At 58.4% G+C, this 26064-nt stretch overlaps 2 protein-coding genes and 1 long non-coding RNA gene across 7 annotated transcripts in view; 1 reads left to right on the top strand and 2 right to left on the bottom strand.

Annotated features, from left to right (window-relative positions):
• MYO1F (myosin IF) overlaps nt 1–2398 on the bottom strand; it is a 31277-nt gene extending 28879 nt beyond the window's left edge. The window contains exon 1 of one of the 2 annotated variants that reach the window (XM_027085287.1): nt 2122–2398. In XM_027085287.1, the coding sequence (XP_026941088.1) occupies nt 2122–2124 (3 nt within the window). In that variant the 5' untranslated portion in view covers nt 2125–2398. Of the gene's footprint in view, nt 1–662; nt 726–2121 lie in introns of those variants that run through there. The other variant, XM_027085286.1, reaches the window with a different exon arrangement.
• A 594-nt stretch (nt 2399–2992) lies between these two features.
• LOC113608636 (uncharacterized) overlaps nt 2993–26064 on the top strand; it is a 41881-nt gene continuing 18809 nt past the window's right edge. Inside the window, exon 1 of the long non-coding RNA XR_003428372.1 lies at nt 2993–3203. This is a non-coding gene — a long non-coding RNA (uncharacterized LOC113608636). The remainder of the gene's footprint in view (nt 3204–26064) is intronic.
• ADAMTS10 (ADAM metallopeptidase with thrombospondin type 1 motif 10) lies at nt 3583–23068 on the bottom strand. Of its 4 annotated transcripts, none has more exons than XM_027085282.1 (26): nt 22781–23068; nt 20459–20537; nt 18958–19144; nt 18373–18719; nt 17866–18022; nt 16650–16867; nt 15097–15180; nt 14853–14998; nt 14421–14464; nt 14167–14272; nt 13935–14081; nt 13597–13738; nt 10656–10763; nt 10114–10259; nt 9953–10016; nt 9121–9223; nt 8756–8889; nt 8534–8657; nt 7446–7598; nt 7194–7357; nt 6972–7098; nt 6747–6876; nt 6197–6401; nt 5781–5957; nt 5528–5687; nt 3583–4364 (listed from the first exon to the last, which is right to left on the bottom strand). In XM_027085282.1, exons 3-26 carry the CDS (start codon nt 19043–19045, stop codon nt 4255–4257), a joined length of 3384 nt encoding a protein of 1127 aa, XP_026941083.1. In that variant the 5' UTR covers nt 19046–19144; nt 20459–20537; nt 22781–23068; the 3' UTR covers nt 3583–4254. The 4 variants fall into 4 exon arrangements, with proteins under 4 accessions (XP_026941083.1, XP_026941084.1, XP_026941085.1 ...); XM_027085283.1 differs by having other exon boundaries at nt 7446–7526; XM_027085284.1 differs by lacking the exons at nt 3583–4364; nt 5528–5687 and having other exon boundaries at nt 5867–6037.

Genomic DNA, 26064 nt, shown 5'->3' with positions numbered 1-26064 from the left:
GCTGCCTGTACCTGCCCCCCCAACCAAAGCCCAACAGAAACTGCTGATAACCTCAATGCCAGCACCACCAGCTCACATCAGACAGAAAAACACTGACGGATTCCACCACCTGTTTCCCCATCATCACTCACCACCATCACCACTTATTATCACCAGCACCAACAACCCATAATAACCAACCACCATTGACAGTAACAACCGCGATTGCAAGATAGTAGCCATCAACAACCACACATGACCCCTTAAAGCAGCAGTCAACCATACCCCTTTCCAAAACCAGGGACGCACCACCACTAGTCCCAAGACCGTCACCCCAAATCAGCAATGAACGACCAACGGCAAACAAACATCATCGTGACCACCTGACTTCAAAGGATGGCCAGCTGCCATCGTTCCACAGATCAACCCTCCAGCTGAAGACAACCAACCGCCAACCACCAACATTCAACACTCGCCAGCACCAAAAGCAACCATTACTATCACCAGCCCACCCACGAGAACCGTGGGCACCACCAACTTGGGACAACTGACAGCAATGACCACCATCACAGCCAATGGCACCAACAACCCAACTCCTCTACGGGAACCAAGAAGGAGGCACATCCACCCACCACCACCGCTAACCCCCACCGTGAATGAGCGTCACCCACAGCGGCAGTTACCGTGCATTGAGCACGTATTATGTGCTCTTTAAAGCACTTTACGAACATCGTTTCACTGAATCTTTCGACACTCTTCCTGGCACCCATGACACCTCCAGGAAGATGTCAGCACCCCTAGACAGAGGGATTGGCCTCATGGATGGATTCCACTTTTTTTTTTTTTCTCTCCCTGTGGTCCTCTTGCATGAGTTTCTCCCTTCCCAGACACGGTTGGCCAAGCAAATCATTGACTAAGCATTTCACACAGCTTCCTCAAGAGGGGCTGCTTTTCTCTCAAGTAGCAAATCATTTCCTGTGTTCTTTTGATCAAGGAGTCTACCTGGCTTGGCTCTGTCTGGGAAGAGTTTCCATCCCAAGCCCAGAGCTCTAGCTGGTGGTTTGCTTGTGAATTAATCAAAGGGGTCCTTGGACAGTGATGCCCAATTTATCACTGACTTTCTGAAATAAGACATTCTCTCTCAGGCTAAGGCAATCCTTGCCTCCACCTTGGTTAGCCGCCTGCCGCAACTGCCAGAAACACTACAGGTGTCACCACCAGCTCTGTGACTGTCCCAGCCACCCACCCTCATTAACAGAATGACAAAAAATGAAAGCTGAAGTGGTTTGCAGAGGCACGGAGTCGTGGAGTGACATAGCCAGCCCAGGCTCCCTCTTGATGTGTGTGACATGATACTACTGCATCTAGACCCAGGACCATGACAGTCTCCCCAACCCTGTCACCACTGGCATCATCAGACCTCAGTCTCCCCAGGTGGCAATGCTTCTGGCTGCAGTGTTTTTCCCTGCCACCCTCCCGGAGAAGGGTACCGGTGGTGGGACGGACATGCTGCATCTCACCAACTCCTGCTTCTGTGATTGCTACAGCCAGACCACCCCGTCGCCCACACCAGCATGCTGTCACGCCACCATCACTGCAACCCACCGCCCATGTGACCCATCTGACACAGCTTCCCCTCCCAGCTGTGGACGCAGAGGGGCTGAATCCCAAACCCTCTGAACGTTCCAGTGGAGAGATTCCCCCAGACACCTTCCACATCTTGACAAACTTCCAAATATGACATATGTGGGAACTGAGACTCACAGAGGGGAAGTGACTTGCCCAAGGCCACACAGGAAGGTGAGGCACCAAACTCGGCTGGGAACTGGGTTCCCTAAGCCCCAGGAAAGGGATCTGTCCCTGTCCCTGCAGGCACTGTGTGATCCCTTAGGACCATCTTCTGTCCTCCAGTTACTGCTCCGTCCTTTGGTGCCCCATCCCCATTCTGGCATCCTGTCCACCAGCCGATGGGAGTTTGGTCCCCTGTGAGGGATGCTGGCAGCACCTGAGCTGCACAGAGGGACCCCAAAGGGTCTGCTGTGCCCATTCTCATCATCCCACTTTCTGATGGTGGCCTCTAGGTGCCTCCACCTGGCTGGTGCCGCCACCCCTGCACTTGAGGGCCCACCCTGAAGGACTTACCATGGTGGGGGCTGGTGTCTGGGTCCCTGGGGGATGTCTGAATGGGTCGTGGCAGGGATGCAGGCTCAGAGGGCTCCAGGGGGCGGCTTGGGCATGGCCCTGTTCCTGCTGCTTCAGCGGACTCCCAGACCTAGTTCCTCTTATGACAGCCCCCTTCTCACTTCCTTTGGCGGGAGGGGCCGCGACTAGAGGGGAGGGAAGCTGGGCCTGGGGGGCGGGGAGAGAGCCCAGGCAGGGCCGAGGGAGCTGGTTGTTTGGGGCTCTGAGCCTGAAGGGAGAGGTTAAGGATGGATGACAGCCGCTGTCAGACCCCAGAAAGCCGCTTCTCCAACTCCTCTGGGACGCGGCTGCAGCAAACTGCGCTGCAGGTCAGCTGGCTGCAGGACTGACTGCTCCTTCCTGGGCTTCGAAACCACTTCAGATGTATGTCTCCTCTGGGCATCCCCGAGCAAACTCCCACCTCCAGAGCCGCTTCGGCTGGTCCTTCCTCCAGAAGGGACCTCGGGAGCCAGGTGTGTTTGTGTCAAGGGGAGGGCAGCGGGAGTGGCGGGTACCAAGAACTGAGAGCACCTGGAAGGTCCCAGACTTCGGATGTCACACCTGGAATTAATGACCCCCAGGTCTGTTACTTCCGGATCTCCCCATTTTGTCATCGTAGAACGGCGGCACCTGGCACACGTGGGATCCAAGGGTCGGCCCATCTCCGGATCTTTGGGAGACCAGCAGGAAACGGCAGTTCCTAGAGGCTGTCATCTGATACACATCGAGGAGGTAGCGGGGGCAGAAGCCGACCCTGGGTGAGCCTGGCAGGGAGGGCTGTGACCAGGGGTATCCCTGGGCTCCCGGCAGCACACCACACCCTGCCTAGAGGCTGGCACGCCTCGGCGCCCCCTAGTGGCCACATCTGGGGAGAAGCCCGTTTCTCCCTGGACCTCCTGCGAAAGTTTGCTCAACCGACTGGCTTGGCTTCCGCAAACCTCAGCAATGCTTCCAGCCACTAGGAGTGAAGAGTCTGGAGGACCCCCACCTCGTTGAGGGCGTCAGGGGAGGCTTCTGGGAGGAGGCGATGTTTGTGCTGAGAGGTGAGTTGGAGTTAACTAGGTGAACAGGGAAGGGGAGGGTACACCTGGCAGAGGAAACAGCTCTAGCAAAGGTCCCAAGATGGGAAGAGGGTAGGGAGATTGAGGGACTTCCGGGAGTCCAGCGTGACTGGAGCCTGCAGAGTGACAGGGAGTGTGGTGGCTGGAAGAGCAGGCGCCAGGCTGTGTTGCTTAGAGCGCCTCCGTGAGAAGCTGTATTTTTGACCTAAAATCACTGGTTTCTAGTCTGTGTTGGAACAAGTCCCCTTTGGCCTGTTGGGGCCGACCCGCGGGGGGCTGTGGTCGCTTGCAGGATCGGGGGTAGGGGACAGCTGAATGTGACCCAGTCTCACTGACACACACCCCCCCACGCACGGAAATCTACACAAGACAGAACTTTATTGATGTAGGGCTTCCTGGCGAGGGGTGTGTGGGCCCCAGGGCAGGGCCTGTAGCACCATGATGGGGGTGGCCTGGATGACATGGTCCCCCTGGGGCAGGCAGGGCACAGGATGGGGTGGATCTTCCCAGCTCTGCCTCCCGCTGTAGCTGGTCTGGTTAGGTGGAGGGTGTCAGGGAGGTCGTGCTAATCCCCTCCCCCGTGGCGGACATAGATTCCCCCCCAGCTCAGAGTGGAGGAGTAGGGCAGTGCTGGGGCGGGGGGCAGGGCACCGGCTGACCCCCTCCCCACCCCCACTCTTCACAGTACATATTCCGATCAAAGGCGGGGGTTGTGCTGGGGGTCTCCCTAAGGGTGGGTGGCAAGAGCATTAGGGCGAACAGTTGTTCCCACCTCAAACCCACCCTGGAGGGGGTCTCATTCTGAACTGGGAGACGGGAAAAGGAGGGGCCGTGGGCGTGGCCAGCCCCTCTCCATCCCCCTCAGCCAGGAGCCCCGCAAGAGTTCCCAATAAATAACTTCCGGCTCCGTCTCACCCTTCACTCCCAGCTCCTGCCCCCCTCGGGCTCCTTCAGGCTGGCCAGCTGCAGGCCTGGTCGCCCCACCCCCATCCCCAGCCGGCCCCCAGCCTTGGCTCCGAGGACCGTGCGCCCTCTAGCGGCCTTGACAGGTTTTGCAGCACATTTGGCGGAAGTAGGCTCGGCTGCAGAACTGAAATTTCAGCACCAGGGGGCAGTAGGCGACCTTGTTCACATCCTTGCACTCTGGAGGGGGCGGGAGAAGAGTAGGTGAGGGGAATCAGGTCTCAGCACCCCTTCTGGCAGCGGCGCGACCGCAGGCTGCACAGCGCTTCCTAGCTCCTCTGTGCCTCGGTTTCCTCACCTCTCAAAGGGGGCTTATACCAGTAACTATGTCATTAGGTTGTTTTGAGGATGTTGGGAGGGAAGTGCAGGTCTGGGGCTGGGACACCGTGCTACACCACGAGAAAAGTGTTCCTTTTCCAGTTATCTGTTTGGAGCTGTAATCCTTGCTCGTTTCCCTTTGTAACAGACTGAGGACCTTGAGCTCCAGAGCAGTCACTCCTCTCAGGGTATTTGTGCAGTTTGTGTTCAGGGTAATTGACAGTCTGTTCATGACAATGGACCAGGGTTCCCAGTTAGCAGTTAATGATGTATGACAGGGCCCGGTGCTAATAAAGGGCTTCACGTGGATTATTTTAGTCCCTCTCCCTAACAGGGCACTCCCTCAAGTGAATATATTAAACGCCTCTTGATAGATAAGAATACGAAGGCACGGAGGTGGAATGTGAATCCAGGCAGTTTGGTTCCGGTGCCCTCAGTAAGTAACCTATTGCTCTCTATGAAACATAAATTTACTTAGGTAGAAAAAAATGGGTATATTTAAAGCAGTGGTTCTCAAGGAGATGCGATTTTGCCTCCCAGGGGACATTTGGTGATGTCTGGAGACATTTTTCAGTTTTCACCACGGGGAGGAGGGGTACTATTGGCATGCAGCAGGTAGCGGTCAGGGATGCGGAACCCCCGACAATGCATAGGGCAGCCCCCGTGACAAGGAATCATCTGGCCCCAAACATGAATAGTGCCTGAGGCTGAGAAACTGATTTAAAGAAAAATATCGGGCAGATAATGTTCTACATGGAGATGATCAAGGTGAAGGTCATGGAGGTGGCTGGAGGAATGACCTGAGTTTGGGCCCCCAGAAAAATCAGGTGCCTACAACGCCTGGCGCACAGTGGCACCTAATACATGTTGGCAGGCAGGGAATGGTGAAAGATGGTCTGGAGAAGACAGAGAAAGGCATTTCCGTGGTTGCAGAAGCTCTAGGGCCAGTGGCCTGGAGCCCCAGCTCTCCTGTCTATGGCGTCCTCTGGACAGGACCCTCCTGGTTCCCTCCCCGCCTCACATACCTTCCAGGCCGTCGCCGGGGGGCGCGCTGTCACACTTGGCCTCGCACTGCTGCGTGGCGGGGGGCCGCAGGGCGTCCGCGCACTCGCGTGAGGGCTGCCCTGTGTGGCTGGAGCAGCGCACCGGGCGCTGTTGCTGCCCGAAGCCGCACTGCGCGGAGCACTGTGGGGAGTCGCGGATGAGCCGCAGCCCAGCGCGGCCACCCACCCTGCCACCCGTGCCCTGGTTCCCGCCCTGCAGGGCGCGCCCGCCTACCTCACCCCACTCTCCCGCCACCCAGCGGGCCGGCGGGCAGCGGCGCAGGTTGCAGCGCATGGTCGCCGGCGGCTTGGCCGCGGGCGGGCAGTGCGTGGGGGGCAGTGTGGCGCGGTGATCTGCGCTCTTACAAAGGACGACACGGTGGCGGAGGCCCGGCCCGCAGCTGGGGGTGCACTGCAGTTGGAGGGGGCGTTTCATGCTCAGTGGGCGCCTCCCTCCCCGCTCACACAAGGAGTAGGAAGGATGCTGGTCCGCTGGGAGGTGAGGACGGTACAGCTAACTTTGGACCAGTCACGGTGGGGGCCGGGGGGCTCACTAGGGCTAGCGGGAGTGGGGAGGCGCCTCAGTGTGCACCCGACATGAGCAACCCAGGCCCCTCCCTGCTCTGCACAGGGCGGGAAGGGGCGGCTGACCTCAGACCAGTCGAGGGCGGCCCACTCTGGAGGGCAGGCCGGGCCGTGGCAGGCCTCCAGCACCGGTGGGCGCGGCTGCGGGCAAGCGCTGTCGTCCAGCGCCTTCTCCTCGGCGGCCGACACGCGGCGCTGGCACACGACGGAGCGGCTGCGCACGCCCGCATCACAGCTGCGGCTGCAGCGCGACCAGTTTCCTACGACCCAGCTGTGGGGGGAGGGTTAGTCTGAGACAGGACGCCGGGCAGGCCACCCTGAGCTTGGGGCACGAGCAGATCCTCCTCCTCGTCAACAGGTAACATCATTGTGGAAGCTGGCACCGGGATGCCTGTTGCCCCCGTGCCCCACACCTCGAACTCAGAACAACTTTCTTCTGCACCCACATTGGGGGCTGGGAGGCGCATCATCCCCAGGGGAGATCACCTGGACTTGGCCAGGGAGCACCACTGCTCTGACTTTGACCTCACCTTAGGGAGCACCCACTCCTCTGATCCCAGTAGCACCGTCACTCCAGTGCTTGCCATCCCGACCCTGCACCCTGGCAGGCACTCACTCGGGTGGGCAGGGCTCTGTGTTGCAGGCACGCTGCCTCTTGGGTAGCTTGCTGTGGGCGCTGCAGTGGTGCGGAGCCACGGCTGAGCTGTCCAGCTGGTTGCGGCACTCCACAGCCTGCACCTGGCTGCCTGGGGGCGGGCGAGAGGTCTGCTCAGCCCTGCCCGACCCAGAAGGTCAGCCTGGTGACCAGGACCTGCCCCACCCCGGCCCACCCCGGCCTCACCGCCTGCACACTGGGCCGAGCACTTGGTCCAGGGCGCGTAGTGCCAGGAGTACGGAGGCAGTGCATCTCGGGTGATGGGTGCATTGAAGCGGTAGCGGAGGACCGGCAGCTCAGTCCGGGCCAGCACCTGGGGTTGTAGGTGGGGATCAAATGGAAATCAAGTTCGAGGCCCCACAAGGATGCTAATGTTCTCCTGCACCTTGCTCCCAGCCCTGCTGTTACCATGATGATGAGAGATGCGTTAATGGGTCCCAGGGCTTCTAGGCTCTGGGTCTGATCCGGCCCTTGTCGCAGCTGAAAGGTGGTCCCGGCCAGGGGCAGGCGGTGGGGCTGGGGGGTCCCAGGCAGCCCCTCCAGCAGCAGGGACTCCTGGTCCCCCTTCAGGGCTGGGGGACAGCATAGGGGTCAGAACCCCAGCCACGCTGACGCCGCCCCTGCTGACCCCCCGTCCTCATCCTCCCACCTCTGGCTCACCCAGGTGACTGAGGGAGAGGTTCAGGTCCTGGATGAAAATGTGGACGGAGCCTTTGGGGATCCAGACGACTTCCTCGTACCCTGGACAGTGGAGCTCAGATGTCACCCACTTGGCCCTTCCCTGCACCTGCCTGTCTCCCCCATTCCTGGTCCCTGATGATAACAACTAACCATTACCATGCTAAGCACGTACAGAGACATGCCACCTCATCCGCAGCTCTGACCTTGTGAAGTTAGATGTGTCATCACACCCACTTTACAGATGACAAAACTGAGGCTCAGAGAGACAAAACAAATTGCTCAGGTTCCACAGCTAGGAAGTGGCTGGGCTGGGATTTGAACCCACACTTTCTCACCTCTCAAACCATCAAAGTGGCCCGACCCGCCCCCCACCCCCCAACAAGCAGCAGGGCTGGGCTTGGGCAGAGGGAAGGGGGCACCGCGGGGCCCTGACCCACACAGGGTGACTTGGCGGTTTGAGCAGTCAGAGTCAGGTTTGCAGTGAGCTCCATCGCTTACGACCTGGATGATCTTGGGACCCTGTGAACCCTCTATCCCTGCCCACCTGTGTCCCCCCTAGTTTATCTGTACCCCAGGACTATCCCCTGAACTCCACACTTGGCCCTCAGTGTGTGTTTGGTCCCTTAAGCCCACCTCCCCTCTCCCACCTCACGGGGGTCTCTTCCCTTCAGCCCAAGGTTGGGAGGCATTCAAGTTCACCACACCCTGCAGCTATCCCCACCCCTAGGAAGCTCTGTGCTTTAGCACAGAGGGTCCCTCAGCCTCCTTGGGGGGTCAGGCGCCTGCCCCCTCAAGACCCGGTTTGAGGCCCTCAGGATGGGGCAGGGGAGAGATTTAGGCCTCCACCCCCTTGGACACTTTAATTGCTGAGTTTTAGGCACCAAGAACCCAAGCCAGTCCCTGACCCTGACCTGGGGCATCACGTCCGGGACCTTTTGGGGTCCCTTACACCCCAGTGGGCCCTCGGCTCTGAGGAGTTGCTGATCTTGGCTACTGTGGTGGGGCGACCCCCGCCCCCAGCCACCAAGTGGGGAGTGTGAAAGGGAAGCTGGGGGGGGGTCTCTCACCGGCTCCAGGCCAGGCTGGGCTGAAGACCCCCTCGATGGTTTCGCAGGCGCTGCCATCACCCCCACACACTCTGCACTTGTCTTCCCGCAGGTCAGAGCCCAGGACCCGGTCGCAGCCCACGTGCTGGGGAGGGCAGTGGTGTGCGTGGGGGAATTCAGGGAGCCGCCCCCCTCCACCTCCGGCCCCCTCTCCCCTCCCCTCTCGCGGGGAGTCCCCTCCACCTTGCACTCGCCGCTGACACAAATGTCCACTGTGTCTGGGCGGCAGGGCGTCCCGTCCACCACAGCCGCCGCCCTCTCCGTGTAGAAGTTGAAGCCTTCTGCTAGGCACGTGAGCGAGCAGGCCTTCACGCCCCCTGGGGGGCACGGCCCCATCAGACTGAGGGCCAGACCCCAGACCCAACAAGGACAGGCAGGTTGGGCAGAGGGAGCGGGGCCTCCCGGTGTTCAGTCTAGGCGCTGCTGAGCCACATCCCGGGCGCGCTGGCTCCTTGGGTGAGGGGAGGGCTCAGGGCAGACCCCATGATATGGTCTCCACCTGCGGCTGTCCCGTTACTGCCCCAAGGCCTTCTGAGTCCCCTGCTCACCTCCCCGGTACGTTTTCCACGTGTAGAATTTTCCACGGAAGGGGACACTGTCAAATTCAGAGCACTGCATTTCCCTGAAGTCCTGGGAGCCTGGGGGACAGTCCTGGGGCACAAAAACGGAGAAGTAGGGAGGCCAGGTGTTGGGGGGGATGCAGTTAGGGCAGAGGCCTGGGGACGGAGGACTAATGCTCTGAGCAGGGGTGGGTTGGAGGAGTGAGGCTGGAGGCAAGGAGGCCAGGGAGGAGGCCGGGGAGGGGGCGTGGTATCTGAGATGGGAGGAGGTGACTCATTAGAGTTTGTGGGCAAGCTGAGGATAGCACCTGGGTTTCTGGTCTCAGACCATGGGGCCTTGAGAGAGCTGGCTTAGGAAGGAGCAAAGCCCACTCTTCGCGAGTGTGGGGGATGTGTGGACGGAAGTGTTGGACAGGAGACTGTGGTCTTTCGGCAGAAGGCAGTGCAAGCAGGGGACGAAAACTTGGCCACTGGATTTTGGGGCAGAGAGCTCGGGTCAGCTTTGGGGTTAGGAGCAGGGCTTTTGGGGGGAAATTGGGCAGTAAAGGAAGGAACGCGTGTAGTTGGAGAGGGTTGTCAGGGGCCAAGCAGTTATTTCCAGGTGGGAGACGCATCTACTACAAAAGTGTGAAGAGTTGGAAAGAGACAGGGCCCAGGGCTGGTGTAGGGAGGTCCGGGAAAGGAGGGGGTGGCCGCTGCAGGTTTCCAGAGGAGACGGTGGCCAGCTGGCCCAGGCTCGTTGGAAGCTGATGTATGCCTTTCTTTTCCCGCGTGTAAGAGGGGCCAACGGTACCCGGCTTGGGATCCTGGGGGGACTCACATCGGTGTTGCAGGAACGGTGCCTCCGTCTCTCGCCCAAGCAGTACTTGCCCCCGATCGTCGGCCTGGAAATGGGGGTGGACGGCAAAGAAATGGGGCAGGGGGAGTAGGGGGCGAGGACCGCCCGCCTCGCTCCCCCGGCATTGGGGCCTGGGGGCTGACCTGGGGCTGTCGCAGTGACGGCTGGAGGAGGACACGCCGCCGCCGCACGTCCGGCTGCAGTCGCCCCACGGGGTCCACGGGCCCCAGGCGCCGTCCACGCCCTCCGGCCGCGACCCGAAGGGGACGCAGACCCGCTTGTAGCACCACTGCGGGTGGGATGATGGGGAGGGTGAGTCGGGCTTTGCGGACTCTCTGGGGTTTGGCGCTCAACCCTACCCCCATCCCAGCCCCCCAGCCGGAAGTCTGAGCCCTCCTGAGGTGGAGCGAAAGCGGGACGGAGGTGGGGTCTGAAGACCGGGATTCTGTCCGGTAATATGGGGGCGTGGCTAGGGTGAGACACTGTTCAAAGAAGGGGCGTGGCCTAAACTTTGGGTCCGGAACGGGTGGTGAAGCTAGTGTCGGGACGAGCGTGCAGGGCACGGCTTGAAAGCGAGTGTGGCCTCAGGCCAGGGGTGGGGCTTACAAGCAGTAGGCGTGGCCAAAGCCGATGGAGGGGTCTGGGGGAGGTGGTGGGGGCGTGGAGGCTCTTGGCCTGCGCTCACCCCCTTGTCGATGGTGTGCGTCTGGCACAGCGTGCCCTCGGCGGCCGGGATGCTGTTGGTGATGCACCGGTTGCTCTTGCTCAGACACCACAACTCGCTGCAGACCTCCTGCGGGCCAAGGCGCCCGCTCAGCCTCGCCCCCCTCCCACTTGCCTTGGGAGGACCGAGGCGACCCGCTCACTGCCGGCGGACAGTGGGGCCCCAGCGTTCCTTTCCTGGGTCTCTTTTTGCAAGCCCTTGTGGGGGCATGGGCTGGGACCTCTCCTCTGCCTGTAAGCAGCACTTATAAAACACCTAGGAGTGCCGCAAACTCCCTTAGGCACCACAATCCCCATTTTACTATGAGAAAACCAAGGCTCAGCCAGGTAAGGTCACTCGCTAGAAGTCACACAGCTCCTAAGGGTTAGTCTGGATCCTAACCTAGAACTTAGATCGCAGCGTCTATGATCTCATCCCTCTACAGTTCAACCCGTGGCGCCTCCCAAGTTTCTAGGAGAAACCTTGGGACCTGCTGAGAAATGAAGAGGAAGGATTTTTAGAATGGGCAAAGCAGCCCACCCAAGAGCAGTGGTTGAAAAATCAGGCCTGATGATGGCTCAGGTCAAGGGCCCTGTCTCTAATTCTTTTTCCAGCTGGTAGTTCTCACCGTTTCCCCCACCTAAACTGGGGAAGCTCCCAAAGCTGTTAATCTATGGAGGGTTGAGAGGGGATAAGGGCAGGCTGGGTTTATGTGGAAAGTTCCTCTAGTTCTCCCAGTGAAAAATCAGCCCATCTTCCTCCTGAGTCTTACTTGGGCTGGCCCAGACCCTGGCATCAGGTCCTGTCCCTGGCAGGAGGCTGGACCAGTCCCAGGGAGTCACTCAGAGCCTTTAGGTTCAGGTTAATACCCCTGGACAAGCCCCACTGGGTTCAGGTGTGGCCAAATTTGATCCTCTAGCCTACATCCCGCTCCACATCCCAGGGTCTTTCCTCTGAGAAGTGAAGATCCTTCTGTCCCCTTTTTACAATCACGTGTAATCTTCTCTTAGAACCTGATCCTTCCAAACTTTGAAGATTTGGGATTGGACTGAGCAATGGCTGTAAGAAGGAACTTTCCTGTGTTAGCCTCTGAGAGACACCTGCACACGCATGAGAAGTTTGGAGGGTTGTTCTCAAACCTGCTCCCTCAGAAGATACTTCTCATCTAAAAACTCAGCCTGGTTTGCTGGCTTCACTTGGCTTATGTTCTCCTGGCCATGTGTAAAAATATCACAGGCCCTGATCCCACTTCTGACACCTCTTAAAGAGAACTGCCTAATCCAGTCCTGCTCTTCCTCCTCTCCACAAGGAGGTGCCATGGTATATATGAATGAGTCCTGGGCCACTCATGGAGACTTCAACTCCACCACTGACTTGCAACACATTTCCCCTCTCTGGGCCTCATCTGTTAAGACGGGCCTTGTCTACATATGGCTGAGGGGCATGTAACAGAGTAGATATGAAAGGGCTTGCATAAAACACCCTGTTATTGAGTAATAAGACCACAACTATCTCTGGACCAGGCACCAGGCCCAGCTCTTTACACATATTAACTGGTTTACATGTAGTCAATCATTTACCCCTTTGCCAGGAAGGCCAGGAAGATGTTCCTTGGAAAAATAAAAGGAAGAATCAATTCAACATACAGCCAGCAGTGGTCCCTGCTTGATAATCTGGCACTTTCTCCACTTACCCACCCCTTTATAAAATTTAGATTCATAGAGAAACCTAGATTCCAATCCCAGCTCTGTCATGTTCTCGAATGGTGGCTTTGGGCAAGGCATCCTCCTTAGGCCTCAGTCCCTTCTTCTGCAACGTGGGGGCAATAGGGTTGTCAGGAGTTTAACTGAGATGATACATATCACATGCTTGGCATACAGTGAGCATTCAATAAATGTCAGCCATCGTTGTCACCGTTAGGACACCTGGGACACAGCAGATGCTCAAGAGTACCTTCTGAACTCTTTAGGAATTCATCAGAGGGAGCTGTAGTTAGTTACCAGCCAAGTTGGGTGGGGTAGGGTGCTGAGAGTGGAGTAAACATGAATTGATCCAGGGTTTGTCTCCTTGTCTTGCACTGGAATAAAGCGAGGGCATTTTAACAGCTGCCTGCTCCCTGTTTTGAGTTAACATGGCCTTAGCTTGGACAAGTCATTCCAGCTGATCTTTTTGAGTCTTGAGAGTGTGGAGAATTGGGACTGCGTCTGGGCTACGAAGGCTGAGGCTGTGAGGAGTTAGGGGGTGTGTTCAGGGAATTGGGGGAGGTAGGCAACGGAGGGGCAGACCCCAGATGAGCCGGTGGTCCCTGGTGGCTTCCTCGGGGAGCTCGGAGTGGCATCCCCAGCTCACTTCTCTATGGGTGGATGGGGCTTTGGGAGCTGAGTATAATCCTCAAGCGGGAGTGGGGAGTGATCAGGAGGCTCAGAGCTTGTCCAGCTAAGGACTGGGGTCGAGAGATCTTGTCAGTGGGGGAAGGAGGGCATGGAGACAGGGTATCCCTAGAAGGATCTCTCCAGTTTTTTGCCAAGTGGGGAAGATGGTTCATCCCCAGGGAAACTATTTCCACCAAATCTGGATGTTTCGTTAAAAATGGCCCAGTTAGGGATCTTGGGACTTCAGTCCTGCTGCAGCAGAAGGTGGACCCCCAGGCTCTCCCCAGCTCAGTTCCCAAAACAGGGGTCTGGAGAACCAGGAGATCCCGTTCTTGTTCCCGAGCATTGTGACTGTGCGTGACGCTCGTATAACCCCATGCACCTCTGTCCTCCCGTCCCCCACTGAGGCCCACTTCCCTTCCCAGCTCTCCCACCCCCACTGCCTGTGTGTGGGGTGCCCACATGGAGTTTCCCACCCCCAGTGGCCCCCCCACCCTGGTGGTGGTGGCCCCCTCCCCTCCCAGGAAGGAAAGCAGGAAGGCTCTCTCTACCCCGTATTTACACTGACGCGATTTGACTCCATGCTGGAAGCGGCATTGTTCGTCTGCATCATAGGCCTGGCCGGGGGCCACTGTTGGGTACACGAAGTCCTGTCTGGGCGGCCGGTTGTTCAGGCAGAGCCCCAGGCCCAAGCTGTGGTGAGAAGAGAGCAGCTGTCACGCTGGAGGGCTGCAGGCCAAGAGCTCAGAGGCCCCAGCCAGGTGCGGGTCCCGGGGAGCAGCCCTGGGAGCACATGACCCTTCTCAGAAGCGGCCCTGATTGCCAGAGGTCCTCCCCTCCCCCAACGCGAGTGTGTGTCCCTGGGTGGGACAGGCAGGTGGGTCCTCACTCCAGAAAGCTGGTGATGTAGTCACGGCTGCAGGAGGACCACACAAACGGGTTGGTCTTCATGGTGATGTGCGCGGCCATGAGTTTGGCCGGGTCCTGGCCACGGGCCCCGCAGCTGTTCCCCACGCCGTCGTGGTTCATGCCAAACCTGGGGAGAGGAGCGGCGGCTCTGCCGGGTGTCGAGGGACCTGCCAGGCTCCTCCCGCCCGCCCCCTCCCGTGTCCCCGCCTCACGTGTGTCCGATCTCATGGGCAATGGTGAATGCTGTGGCCAGGCCGATGTCTTCGTTGATGCTACAACTTCTCTCTCGCTCACACATCCCGCCCACGGGGGCCAGGCCTGGGAAATGGGCGTGTGGGGCTGCAGCTGGGGGCTCGGGACTGCGTCGTCGACCCTGTCCACTCTGTCAGGTCCCCACCCCCACCAGGGCCAGTGTCACCCAGCCCACTGCCTTCAGACGTGCCTGAAACCCAGGGGACCCGGGTACCTAGTGTGCCGCAGGGTTTGTTCTTGTAGATGCAGATGTCATAGCTGTGAAAGGAGAGGGGGGCCGTGAGGGAGCTGGGCTGACTCCCTAAGCCCCGCTGCTACCATCCTGCCTGTCTCTGGTGGCTGAGTCCTGCCTGGGAAGCGTTCCCTGCCTCAGAACTGAAGCCTCATGCTCTTGCCCCAGCTGGCCTTGGAGATGCTGGGGTGCATGAATGACCGACGGAATGAATGACAGAGTGAGTGAAGGATGCGTCAGTGTCCGAACAGCGCCACACATCCTCAGGCTCCCCAGCGGCCCCTCCCCCTCCCCGGCTCCCCAAGGGGGTGGCTGCACCATCTCGGCAGAAGTGATCCCTGCTTAGACCTGGACAGTCCCCTGGGCAGCTCGTCCCCCGGCTCAAGTCCTAGTGGAGGCGCCCCCGCCCCTCACCGTGTGATGAGCACCGCTGTGTCATGGTTGGCCACGCCGTTCTCTGGAATGGCATTGCCATGGCCGCTACGGTTCACGATGGATTTCTGCCACTTACAGAAGCTGTCCAGGGACTTCCCAGCATGGTGGGTGATCTCCAGGGTGGGCTGAGGGTGGACAGAGAGAGGTGCATGGGTACTAGCCACCCAGGGGAAGGTGGGCAGCGCTGGCGTGCAGGGGAAGGTGGGCCCCCCCCACCCCGCACCTGGTCCTCCGTGAGCAGGATGAGGCGTGTTACCAGGATATTAACGATGTTTCCCAGACTCGAGTCCTGGAAAAGTTTGGCAACCTGACCTCCAAGAAACAAGAGAGACCGAGTCTTAAGAGGGGCCCAGAGTAGAAAACAAAAAGTGAAACGAGGACAATAGCTTGCTTCGATCTAGTACCTACTGTGTGCTGGGGCTCAGGCTAAGCCTGCTGCGTAGATCTTCACAGGAGTACGTATTATCATTCCCATTTTACAGATGAGCAAACTGATGCTCAGCTGGTTAGGATGCGCAGCTGGCAGGCGCTGGAAGTGGGATTCAAGTCCGGCTAAGCCTGTCTGCCAGTGCGTTTCTTTCCAACTCACCCCTACCCTGCTCAGCTTGTCTGTCTACTTGTCCTCCTTCCTCCCTGCCCACCCGCCGGCTGCCTCTGCCCAGAGATGGCCTAAAGGATGTGCTCATCTGGCCTCATTCCATACTGTCTGAAGGTACCAATTTGAGCATCACCACCAGAAGGTGGAAGTGTGGGGGCAGGAAGCTCTGGAGACAGTGGTCAGAGGGGAGGAGGAAGTGCCCGGGGGAGAGTGGGCACAGATGATGGAGGCCACTCTGTGCAATGACCTTGGAGCCCTGAGCCATCACGGTCCCATGTGGAAACCCCCAGAAACCCTGGCAGGTTTTAGGGAACTTTGGAAGCCCAAGGGAGGAAGGCGGGTCCTGGGCAGAAAGCAGGGGTATCAGATATGAAGTTATGTCAACGTAACGGGCCAACTGTCTGCGCTAAACTTCTTGTCTTCCCTTTTTGCTTTGGTGGAACAACAGCATCACTCATCAAGCCCTTACTGTGTGCCAAGTGCTCTAGCTGGCTTCCCTCTCACTATCTCCTACCCTTTTGTGATAGATACTAGTATAGCCCCATTTTACAGAGGCAGAAACTGAGGCTCAGAGAGGTCCACCGTCTTGATCAAGATCTAGGATGGGTGCTGACTCTGAGCGTGGGTCAGCCAGGTCAGCCTGTATGAATTTATAGGTAGGCGCTTGGGCGAGCCCTGCATGAAGACGGATGCGCACCAACGTGTGTGCTGCTAACCTGGGCAAGTACCTGCAAGTCGCCCATTTATTTTTTTATACAGCAAATAATTACAGGGCACCTTACTGTGTGCTAGGTGCCGTGTTAAGCTTTAGCAATTCACTGCATCCACCTTAGCCTTATGAAGTCAGTACTATTATTATACCCATTTTACAGATGGGTAAACCAAGGCAGAGAGGTAAAGTAACTTGCCCAAGGGCACACAGTTCAAAAGCGGCATAGCTGAGATTTCAGGCCAGGCTGGTTTGCTCCCGAGTCCATGCTTCTAGCCACTGTGCTAGGCTGCTTCTCTTCCTTCCTGGCCACAAAAAGCCCTCCCTTCTCACTTACCCTGTCCCCTCTCCATTCTCTTTCACTGGCCTCAGGTCAGGGATGGGGGGGATGGTGACACCCCTTTTCCTAACCTCTGGAGCGAGCTCTATGTTCTTGGCGCTCCACGCCCAGGGAGGGGGAGGCACTTACAATGTTCATGATGGCCAGCACATACTGTTCCACGTCTCGGCGCCCGTGGTAGGCCACCATCATCTTGTCAGCCACCACCAGGGTCTCCACATAGCGCTCTCGGCTGACCGAGCGCTTCAGGCCTGGCTGGCCGCGCTCTGTTTCATTCCCGAGGGGCCAGGCAGGTGGCGGTTTCAGGGTGCGTAGCCACCAAGGCCGCCCCTTCCACGGTTTCTCATCTGGATGGACAATTTCTGGTCATTCTGCTGCTTGCTCTGATGGTCCAACTCCCTGTCTGATGATTCATCTGGCTGTCAAATAGCTCATTCTTTTGCTGCTGGTTCTACAATGATGTGGCTGTCTCTCTGCCAAACTGGTTGGTTGAACAGCCGCCCAGCATCCCATGACAATCAACATGACCGTGCAACTTCCCGACAATTCCACGGCTCGAATGGATGTGTGTAGCAGCCTGCCTCGCTGCCAGAACTGTGTGCTTGTACGGCTCCCTGGCCTTCTGACTGTGCAACTTTTTACTCACCCTGCTGCCAACTGTCTGGCTGTAAAACAATCCACCTGCCTGACGGTCTTATTGCTTGGCTGTCCCAGCGACTGTCCAATTGTGACACCATCCACTTTTCTGTTTCTACAACCCCCTGTGGTGGTGTGTCTGCCACGGTGTGCTACTCTGGGACTCTCAGATTATGCAACTAATTCAATGTTCCAGTGGCTCTGCCTTTCCACTGGACAGACATCATTTTTTTTTAGCTGTACGATTGTCCTGGGGAATCTTCTGTTGTCTAGCTAGTTTCCTTACTTTCCCATTCCCTAAATGCCTGATGTTACAACTGTCCTCCTGCAAGTCGGGTTGTGAATCTGATCCTCCGAATGGTGGCTAAGGTCTCCTGGTGTTTTCCTTGTGCAACTGCCCCGATATTGGTTACCACCATCCCGCTGCTTAACTGTCTGATCAGACGATAATCCTAGAGATGGATGGCTTTACACCTGAGCGCCTGCCTGGCTGTCCAGCTGCCCGTCTCACTCACTGCTGGGCCATCGGACTACGGCAGCGACGGATGCGCTGTTCCACTGTCTGCTGCCCTGCTGACTGTCTGCACTGCTCCCTGGTGTAGCTGCCTGCCGACCTTCTGGATGGAGGGACACTGCCAGCTACCTCTGCCTCAAGGGAAAGATGTTGTGCACCCCCTTTGCCCAGCCCCAGAGAGAAAGATGTATGTACCTCTCACTCCACAGGCTGTGTCCAGGTGGGGGTGACGCAGGGAGGAACGCTTGTACACCACGTGGGGACCACTCTCCTCTGGGCCCCGCTGCCCCTTGGGCCCTCCTTGCAGGGGCTCGATTAAGTATTCTTCTTCATCTGCCACAATCAGGCCATGCTGGGGGTTGGGAAGTGGGACAGAGGGCTCGGCTCAGGTTCTGGTTCCCAGGACCCCTGGGACCCTATCTCTGTCTCTATGATTTAATTCCTTCCATTTTTCTGGGTTTATGTTACTGTTCCTTGTCCGGTTTCTTCGACGTTCAGCTCATTAATCTTTAGCCTGACCTAAGGCTACACATTTTCTTCTACGGACTGCTTTAGCTGCATCTTAAAATAGCTAATCCTTTCGATTAGCTCGAAATGCTTAAAAAGCTTCCACGGTGATTCCTTCTCTGACCTATATATGTGTTTTTCTTAACTCCCAAACTCGTGGGCATTTCCCCCTACCGCCCAGAACCCTCCACTCACCAGGCCCCCACAGGTGCTGATGGCCACGTGGGAGCTGCTGGCCTGGCCCTGCAGGTGGCCAGCGTAGAGGCAGTGGGGCCGGGCGGCCCTCTGCCAGGCCAGGCCCTCTCGAGTCCAGTACTCCACGGAGACATGCCCCGCCAGGAGGCGAGGGCTGCGGGTCAGGTTCAGCAGGAAGTGGGTGCTGGGTGCTGCCACCTTGTAGAAAAGGCGGGACTCTGCTTGGGGCCCTGTGCCCCGACGCTGCCTCCTGGGGGTTGGGGGTGAGAAGGCCAGCAGTGCCCCGTTGTGGTCCACTCGGGTGGGGAAGGCGATCTCATAGCTCTCCAGACTGGACAGGAACTCATCTGTGGGTGAGGGTCAAAGGCTTGGGGACGGGCCCTGGGAAGGACCCCTGTGTCCTGCCCGCTTGGCTGCAGGGTAAACGATGCTGGCTTCAGTGAATCCTGAATCCAGGTCACCTGCTCCAAGACTCTGGTCTCATTGACCCCAGGGCCTACCCCACCACGACCACCGGCCCAGCTGCACTGACCCCTCCTCAGTTCCTTGCTCGGTCCCCCACCACTACCCCCGAGCCACCCCTACCTTGAGACCGGAAGGCGTGCGTGACCTCGAACGTGAGGCCCAGCCCCAGGGCGAGGGCCCAGCGGAGGATCTGGCAGGCAGGAGCCATAGAGGCCACGTGTCCACATGTCTCTCCCGAGCCCCGGCTGCCAGCAGCCCCCACAGCGCTGCCTTCCCTGTTCACAGCCTGGGCAGCATCACCGGGATCCTGGGATGGGAGAGCTGGGTCAGCGGGGCCTGGTCCTGCTGCCGGGCAGAGCCAGTGCCAAGGTCCCTCACCAGGCAGACAAAGACACCTGCAGCAAGCCCTTCACTCCCAGCCTCACGGATGCCCATGGCATTCCCCCCTCCACGCCCCTGGTTTGAAGACTCTGAATGCATTTCCTTACTCAGTAGCCTCTCTGTCCCCCCCCCTCCCCCCACTTCCCCACTATCCTCTGTATGCTCTTAGGACAGGCGGGGACCTTGACTCCGTGAGCACTTACTATGTGCCAGCGACTGGCCAAGCTTGTTCATGCCATCTCATTTCATTTCTGCAATAACCCAGGGGATTCGTTCATCGGGTGGCGACTGTGTGTAATATGGATACAGTCCCTCTCCTCCCACTCCCCCCCACCCCGTGGGGCTCAGTCTCACAGGAATGACAGATGACAGACAAGTAAACGAAAAGACGTGTAATTCAGATCAGGACACGTTCTTCATGAGAAATAACCAGGAGGCTTGCAAGCAGAGGTGGGAAGGATGAGAAGTGAAGAGACAGGAGACAGTGCAGTGGTCCAGGCAGAGGAACGGCAGGGGCAAAGGCCCAGGGGCAGGCAGGAGCTTGGTGTGGACCCAGGACCACGAAGGGCCAGGGCAGGAGGGCAGCAAGGGGCTGCTGGCCTGGGACACACTTGAAGGCTGGTCAGCGTGAATTTTCAACCCATATTAAACCCGAGGCCAGTGCTCGGAGCACCCCTTCCCCCGGGGGCCCTGCCTTCAGATTCTGTGTCACGGGTAGCACAACTCACCCCATCAGCGGGGCTGCAAACCCCTGCATCGTGGTCTCTCTTCCTGTGACCTCTCCTCCACCCTACATTTCCAGCCCGGCCCCTAGTCCTGCTTCCTCTCATTTCTCCTCGAAGCTCTGGGCCTGCCGGGCAGGTCTGTTTCTCCAGCATCTGCCCCAGGCCGGCCTGCCACAGACACCACTCTGGGCCACCACCCTGTGCCAAACCCTCCACCCCCCTCCTGTCTCCGCTCTCCTTCTCCTACTCTGTGCAATTTCCCCCTTAATCACATACTGTCTTGTTTTCTTTGCAGCCTGGCCAAGTCTGAGAGTCGATCCCCAAACAGGGCAGTTCAGCTCCTGAGAGATGGAGCCAGGTTTCCTCCAAGATGCTGACTTAGAAGCTGACACCCACCCCCCGTCCCCGGCCACTTCTGATTGGACCCCTCCAGCTATGGGGAGCTCACTCCCACTCTATGACTGTGATGCTCATTTCAGATGGGCTGATGCTTGGGTTTCTCTTTTTTTTTTTACCTTTTGGGGTCTTCAGTTGGTGGCGCGGTGTCGAACCTGTGTGTGAGTCTCTCTGGGCCTCAGTGCCTCTTCTGGGAGCCTGGACAGGGTGGGAGCGGGCAGTGAGGAGAGCAGAGCTGGGTCTGGAGTTCAGGGGTCACTGAGGACACCCTGCCCTTCTCCCCGGCCCTGGTGATCCTCCTTTTCGCTTTCATCCTCCCTCTGTTCCTAGTTCCCCATCCCCACCTCCCTCCTCCCAACTTCTGTCCCCTCCCATCCCCATCCCCTCCCCTATTCCATCCTTGACTAGCTCTGGGATCAAAGCCCCTTCTGTGTGTGTGTGGGGGGTCCCTCGAGCCCCCTCCTGCCTTAACACCCCTCCCCATGCCGAGGCGGCAGCATTCTCATTGCAAGTGAGGCTGGAGCCCCCCAGCCCCCCAATCCTGCCCCTTTCCTCCTTCCCATGCTGCCAGGCCTGGTGCAGAAGCTCAGTGACTCTGTGGCTCTCTGAGTCCTCACCTCGGTCCTCTGAAGCTGGGCCCCTCCCCCCACAACCTCTCCCATGCCTCTGGTGCTTCTAGCTCAAGTGGGGTGTGGGGAGGGCAGAAGGACCCAGCACAGGTGGTGGGTGAGGTGCAGGATAGGAGGAGTCTGGGGGGGGATGTACAGGTACAGGTGTCTGCCAGGGTGAGGCCAGGGGGAGAGAATCTGGAACAGTGGTACAGCCCACAGTGGGGCTGGGAGGTATGACCTGCTCTGGGCATTGGGGGGACCACGAACAGATTGGTGGCTCTGGTGGGGGGGGAAAAGAAGGCTTGGGGGTGGGTAGAGGATTACTGGGCCTGAGCCTGGGGTGGGGGGGCCACAGGATGTCAGCTGGGGGTCTCCCCTGTGATGTGTGCGGGTGACTACACATCCATGACTGTGCATGGCTGTAACTGTGTATATGTGACTTTGTGTGTGGTGTGTGCCCACGTGACTGTGTGTGTCTGCCCATGTGACCCTGTGTGTGACCGTAAGAGTGTGTTTGTGTGTGTGTACCCAGGCCTGGCCATCTCCTCCAGCCCCTCCCTCCTACAAGGCAGGAGGGAGATGGCCAACGTGGGGGAGGGTGCCAGCCCGCTGGAGGTGGGGGAGGAAATACCGGCGGAAACAGCCTCTGGAAACAGAGGCTCCATCCCATCCCCGGGATCCTGCAGGGATCTGCCGCTCTACACCCAGATGTCCAGGGCCGGGCTGGGGGACAGGGCCGCGGAGCCTCCCTGCGGAGGCCAAGGCCGAGACTGCCCAGGCAGAGGCCCGGCCAGCCCAGGCTCTGCACATCTGGCCGGGCAGGCAGGAGAGGCGGCAGCCCCTGCCCGGAGAGCAGACAAAGGCCCGGCCTGCAGGAGGAGGGGGCCCGGCACCCGGCGGGTCTGCAACCAGCCGCTAATTAAAGGCCCTGAGCTGATGGCTGGAGACACTCGGAGACAGACGGTTGTGGCCCCGATGACCAACTCAGGGGAAATGGGCGGCGCCACTCCCACACCCAGACACACAAACACACATTGGCAACGACGTGCACGCACACACACTTGAGGGTGACCACACCTGTGAGGCTGGGGACCAACAACCAGACACCGCAGACCCACAAAGGACCCCCCAACACTCAGGACACACTCACACCCTGAGACAAACATCCGAGACACACAACTACACATTTCCCCAGACCTATGTGCATACATACACACACAACCCAGAGTTACACACCCAGGCTTACGTGCACAGACACGTACACACTCATTTCCACACTCACAGCAGACCAGGAACAAATTCACTTACCTCCAAACCTTGAGACCCACCAGATGCACGTACACACAGGCATTTACGCACATGAAACTCAGACACACACGGAGACACACCGGCAGATGTTTGGAGAGACACACTCATCCAGACATTTACACCCAGGAGATGCTGACCTACGTGCACACACTGGCTTACACTCACACTTCCGCAGACATAACACCCAAATCACACATCACACACAAATTCAAACACAGCCAGGCACTTACATTTTCATACAGCCACACACGCGCAGACACACGGCATTTATACAGACGTGGATGTCCACACACACACACACACACACACACACACACGGAGCAAACAAACGCAGACAGGCGCTCCCAGGAACTCAGGGGCGCGTTGTGTGTCGCACACGCTTAGGGACATCGCACACCGCCACAACCCCCATGGCCCGACGTTCATCGTCCGGCGGCCCACGGCCATCCCCGAGCGACGACGCGGACACACAAAGTCCCCCTTAGTCCCGCACCCCCGCCCCGCCCCGCCCCGCGCCGTTACCCGCGGCCGGCCGCCCGCCCGGGCCTCCGCCTGCAGTCCCCGCCGCCGTCTCGCCGGCCCACGCGCAGGAAGGGAGGGAGCGAGCGCGGCGGCGTGGCCGGGGGAGGGGGCGCGGGGACGGCACTTCCTGAGCAGCCTGCCAGGGTTATAAAAAACCCCCAAACCGCGCGCCGCCAAGACCCCGCCCGCCGCCGCCGCCGCCGCCGCCGCCGGTGCAGGGCCGCGGGCTGGACCCGAGCCACGGACCCGGGAGCTCGGGCGGCCCCGCCCGGACAGGCGCCCAGTCGTGGGGGCGGGGGAGGGATGGAGAATGGGGGTGAAATACGGTGGGGGGCGGGGATAATGGGCGGCGGCGGGGGGGGCGGGGAGAAAGAGGTGGAAGGGTGGGGGGAGGGGAGAAAGCCTAGGGTAGGGGGCTAGAGAGGGAGGGAGAATTGGGTAAGGGTAAGGGAAATGGAGGAAGAGGAGAAGGGGGTGGTTGGGGGAGGGGGAAGTTGGAAGGGAAAGAGGCGGGGCAAGGAGGAGGAGGCAAAGTGAGGGGGGGCGGTAAGGGGCAGGAATGGGGCCAGAGGGGGATGGGGGAAGAGGGTGGGGGAGGGGAGGGCCCACTCCCTCGCCGGCATCCACAGCGTCCACAACAGCTGTTATTTATTGAAGGCGAGTCCTCGCTCAAACAAGCATTTATTGGGCGCCTCCCGTGTGCCAGGCACAGTGCCCGGGGAGGCTGAATACATCTCAGCTCGCCCCCGCCCTCCCAGCGCTCCCCTCTGGGAGTCTGACCAGGACGGAGCCAGGGCTTGGCCTGGCTGGTCCCATTTCACAGAAGAGGAAACTGAGGCCGGAGAGGGGGCGAGTGAACGCTCCGTGAGAGGGGGTGGCCCTGTGGGTTTTGGTTACCCCTGGAGCAATGCTCATTAGACGTGGAGCTAAGGCATGAGTAGGGGTGACCTGCACAGTCAGGGCCGGGATGGGATTTGAACCCCACGTGGCCGGCTGCCCCCCCAGGCCTCTGGGTGCCTGTCTAGGGGCTGGTGCTCCGGGAGGGGCAGGGCGGTGACCCGCAGACCGCAGGATTCCAGGCATTTTCCAGGCCTGGCCCCCAGGGAGCTAGGCAGAGGCTGGCCTGGCCTTGCCCTTGGCCTTCTCATCTTCCTCATCCCTTGGTGGGGTGAGGGGGGTGGGGGGCGTAGTAGCCTTTACAGGGCCAAGCGGGAGGGGTTCAGCCAACAGCAAACATTTGTTTTCTTTGCCTTGAACTTGGAATGACATGTCAGGGCTTCTGCATACAGTAGGTACTCCACAAATACCAGAGCCCTTCCGGAGCTCCCACCAGGTTACAGCTCCACCTCCACCCCATCCTCTCCCCAGGCCAGGCCAGAGGGGCAGCCCATTCTCATTTGCTACCCACTTTCCACCCCCCCAGGGAGAAGCAAGTCTAAGAAAGCCGTCTCTGCCTCTGCCAGCCTGTCCCTCTGTTCCCAGCATGGGCCTGTTGGGAGCCCACCCTGAGCTGCCTTCTGTTTACTTCTTTCTCCATCGGAGGGGGTGGCTGCCTTTGCATTCTCAGTTTGCCCTGATGCTAAAACCTCCTCCTTTCAGCCCAGTGTCTGCTCCAGCCACAGGTCCTTAGTCTGGTGATGGGTGGCCACCAGACAGCACTGAGAATTTCAGGGCTGCTTTGTACGAGGAGCTCCCAGCTTCTGCCACTTACTAGCTGTAAAACCTCCTATAATCGTCTGGGAAACTGGCTCTTTGCATCCATTCCCCCTCCCTGACGTGCCACAACCCCAGATGTCCCTTGGGTGCTCCCTTTCCCCGCTAGGTGTGGTCTGGGTGTAGGACATGTAACTTGGCCCTAAGCCACACCCACTTCCCATCTCCTGGCCTCCTGGACTGATTGGAGGATGGGCACATAACCAACCCGCAATGAGCTGTGTCAGGGCTTTTGCAAGGAATCCTGGGAAACAGACTTTTGCATCTTGAGTAGCATTTGAAGCTGAGTCCCCATCTTAGACGACAGGGAGAGACCTCTAATAAGACTGAAGCCAACAGACTTGTGGTTGCCAACGGGGAGGGAAGGATTGGGAGTTTGGGATTAGCAGAGGCAAACTATTATATATAGGATGGATAAACAACAAGGTCCTACTGTATAGCAGAGGGAACTATATTCAGTATCCTGTGATAAAGCATGATGGAGAAGAATATGAAAAAGTATATATATATATAACTGAATCACTTTGCTGTACAGCAGAAATTAACACAACATCGTAAATCAAGTATACTTCAATTAAAAAAAAAAAAAGATGAAGCCACCCAGGTGGAGGAGGGCAATGGCCCCAAGGCCATCATTTCAGCCCTGAGCCAGCTGTTCCTGAAGCCCATAGCTGGGCTTTCATTCATGCAATATTTATTAAACAGTGTTTTGTGCCAGGTGCTGGTGCAGGTACCGGAGACACAGCCAGGAGCAATGACAATCTCCATTCCCCAGAGGTAATTGACCTGCCTCAGGGCCTTTGCACTTGCTGTTTGCTGTGCCTGGAAGGCCAACTGCATCTCATTCTTCAAGTCTAGTCTCAAACATAGCCCCCTCAGTGAGGCCTGCCCAGCCACCCCACCCCCCACACTTCAAGATTACACCCCCCCAACACACATACCTCCTCTCCCATTTCCTGACTTATTTTACTCTCAGCGTGAGTCACCACCTGACCTACTCTGTGGCATACTTGTGTTTGTTGATTCTGTCTTTCTGACGGGAATGTCAGCTTTGAGGATGGAGTCTTCATCTGTGAGGTCCACAGCAGTATCCTGAGTGCCTAGAACAGGGTTTGGCACAGAGCTGGTGTCAGTATTGAATAAATAGGGAGCTGTCAAAAGGCTCCCTGTGGAGGTGGCATCCACATCCTGGTTTGAATGTTAAAGAAGGAGGAAGTGAGGGCCCCCACCCCCACCCCGTAGTGAGGGCATTCTAGGAGAAGGGCACAGCAAGTGCAAAGGCTGGTATGGCCAATACATTATCTTTTGACTTAAACCAGCTTGGACTGATTTAAAAGATTTTTTTTTTTTTTGTAATTTGCAACCTTTAGAACCCAGAGTGATGTAATGAGTTGTGCCTGGAGGGATGCAGTACTCCAGGGCTGCCACAGGAGGGTGCGGCAGAATCTCATTCTTGCCCTTGGACTGTAGGAACTGGGAAAAGAAGAGAGACATAATAATAATAATGACCACGATGCTGAAACACTTGCTTTCAGGCCCGTTTTAACTTCACATCAGTCCTATGAAGTGGG

Source organism: Aethalodelphis obliquidens, unplaced genomic scaffold (assembly GCF_003676395.1).
Source record: "Aethalodelphis obliquidens isolate GAN/ISIS:26980383/991018 unplaced genomic scaffold, ASM367639v1 scaffold53, whole genome shotgun sequence".
NCBI lineage: Eukaryota > Metazoa > Chordata > Mammalia > Artiodactyla > Delphinidae > Aethalodelphis > Aethalodelphis obliquidens.
Note: the sequence above shows the minus strand (reverse complement) of the source record. Positions and strands in the feature narration are given on the sequence as shown.

Bases quoted from the DNA above. Each gene is read 5' to 3' on its own strand.
- ADAMTS10 (XM_027085282.1), bottom strand. From the start codon at position 19,045: ATGGCTCCTGCCTGCCAGATCCTCCGCTGGGCCCTCGCCCTGGGGCTG. The intron at 14,999-15,096 runs GTGCGGGGTGGG...GTCCACCCTCAG, and splicing joins TCCTGCTCACGGAGGACCAG to CCCACCCTGGAGATCACCCA. The intron at 7,599-8,533 runs GTGAGAGACCCC...TGTTATCATCAG, and splicing joins CCCAGCCTGGCCTGGAGCCG to GGACCAGGAATGGGGGAGAC.